This window comes from Cebus imitator, unplaced genomic scaffold (assembly GCF_001604975.1).
Source record: "Cebus imitator isolate Cc_AM_T3 unplaced genomic scaffold, Cebus_imitator-1.0 Scaffold43, whole genome shotgun sequence".
Lineage (NCBI taxonomy): Eukaryota > Metazoa > Chordata > Mammalia > Primates > Cebidae > Cebus > Cebus imitator.
The window spans coordinates 7,817,240-7,819,437 of NW_016107358.1; the positions used below are offsets into that span (position 1 = coordinate 7,817,240).

Sequence of the window (2,198 nt, forward strand, 5' to 3'; positions counted from 1 at the left end):
CAGGATGGTCTCGATCTCTTGACCTCGTGATCCACCCGCCTCGGCCTCCCAAAGTGCTGGGATTACAGGCTTGAGCCACCGCGCCCGGCCTCATCAGCAATGTTTTAACAGAGATGGGTATCACTTTGTTGCTCAGACTGGTCTCGAGTAATCATCCCTCCTTGGCCTCCCAAAGTGCTAGGATTACAGGTATGAGTTCCTTGTTAAGAATGGTCATCTTTTCACTTAAAGGAAGAACTTTATGGCTTCCCTTAAGCATACCTGAAACTCCAACATCACTACTCTTGTAATTTATGGCTGTTATTAAGCAAAGTAAGGGTTACTTGCACACAAGCACCACAACACCACAGCAGCTTAACTGAGAGCCAAGAAGACTACAAAATGACTAATGAATGGGGAGTGTTGACAGTGTGAAGACGCTGGACCACGTGATGATTCACATCCCAGACGGGATAGAGGAGGACAGCATAAACTTCATCACATTACTTAGGACAGTGTACAATTTAAAACCTATAAATTGTTTACTTCTGGAATTTTCCATCCATTTAATATTTGCAAACGATGGCTGACTACAGGGAACTGAAACAGCAGAAAGTGAAAGCATAGGTGGGGGGACTATTATACAGTCGTCCCAATTCCAGAAACATCAAGCTGGGCTATAAATCTCCCTGAAATGGCTCTTCAGTATTTACCCTGGGTCAGCTCTAATGTCATTTGTGCTTCATGTGAAATGTATTGAATTTAGTGTGTGCTCTCTTTAGGCAATGACCAAGGTACTCCAATGAGCAGCCCAATCTCTAGATAATGTTACCACTAAAAGTCAAGTTCACATTTAGGTATTAAAACTGTAATTAGAGGTACTTACCAATAATGTTTTCAACCATCATGATCTAGCTAGATTCTTGAGCAAAGAAACATGAGAGCAGCTGTGCTCCCACACTAAAGAAAAGGGGACACTAGGCGTGGGGGTTCACACCTGTAATCCTAGCACTTTGGGAGGCCGAGGCGGGTGGATAATGAGGTCAAGAGATCGAGATCATCCTGGCCAACATGGTGAAACCTCATATCTACTAAAAATACAAAAATTAGCTGGGCACAGAGGTGCTCACCTATAGTCCCAGCTACTCAGGAGGCTGAGGCAGGAGAATCACTTGAACCCGGGGACAGAGGTTGCAGTGAGCCGAGATTGTGCCACTGCACGCCAGCCTGGACGACAGAGCAAGATTCCGTCTCAAAAAATAAAAGAAAGAAAGAAAGAAAGAAAAGGGGAATGTACTTCATTGCTTACCTTTTTATCAATGTCGGGGTCAGTGGTGTATTTCTTGGGGTGGGCATGATCTCCCTGCTCTTCAGAGTCTGTGTCAGAGCACTCAGAGCTTCCAATATCTTCTGAATCAGAACAAGTCTTTTCCTCCGCTTGATTTTCTAGGAGTGCAGGGACCTTGAAATTATTAAAGAATCATGTTATTCTAAACCAATTAGTTATGTGTTGTTGTTAAATGTGTTAATGCCAGAATTCAGATTTTCGGCTCACAAATAATATGTTAAAACTAACATCCTGTACTGAAACATCAAAACACGAGAATGAACACCAGGAGGGACACCTGAAAGTAGCCATTCCAAGTGAGGTTCAAGAACATGACCAAATGAAGGAACCTGGCTTGACTGGGGGACCTAGACCAATGATACAACTGCTCTGCTACTTTCAGCTAATCGCGAGCCTTTAGTTGGGATTGGGAAAGAGGTGAAATACACATACAGGTAAAAAATAAAGATTTATACAGATAATTTCACAGCTGTTTTCCTGTGAACCACATTAATAGCAATAAACTAATCCAATTGAAAGGGAAAACAATATTCAGAGATGAGAAATTTTCATCACTTCCTGAAATTTAGCAGTTGTCTAATACAGTGCTTCCTGATAGTTTTTAAAAGAGTGAGGATTTCCTTTTTATAAGAAAAAAAAGCGTATCTTTAGAAGTCAATTGTACACAAGATTTTCTAGCTCGCTGCAATAAAATCTTCATGCTCTGGAATCCAAAGTATAACTTCCTTATGATACCTGTTATTATAACTCAGAAATACAAAATACCAGAATTTCCCTAATTAAATTCATTCCACAGTTTGAATTAAATTCAAATCACAGTTTGATTTTAAGAAAGCAAACTGTGATCCTTTATTTTAATCATCAATTAGGA

General features: G+C 40.7%; 1 protein-coding gene across 2 annotated transcripts in view; it reads right to left on the reverse strand.

Annotated features, from left to right (window-relative positions):
• The window catches only part of RIOK1 (RIO kinase 1), a 26,629-nt gene that overhangs the window by 2,675 nt on the left and 21,756 nt on the right, over window positions 1-2,198 (reverse strand). For both annotated transcript variants that reach the window (XM_017526749.2, XM_037737864.1), the window contains exon 16: window positions 1,289-1,441. In XM_017526749.2, coding sequence (XP_017382238.1) covers window positions 1,289-1,441 — 153 coding nt within the window. The remainder of the gene's footprint in view (window positions 1-1,288; window positions 1,442-2,198) is intronic.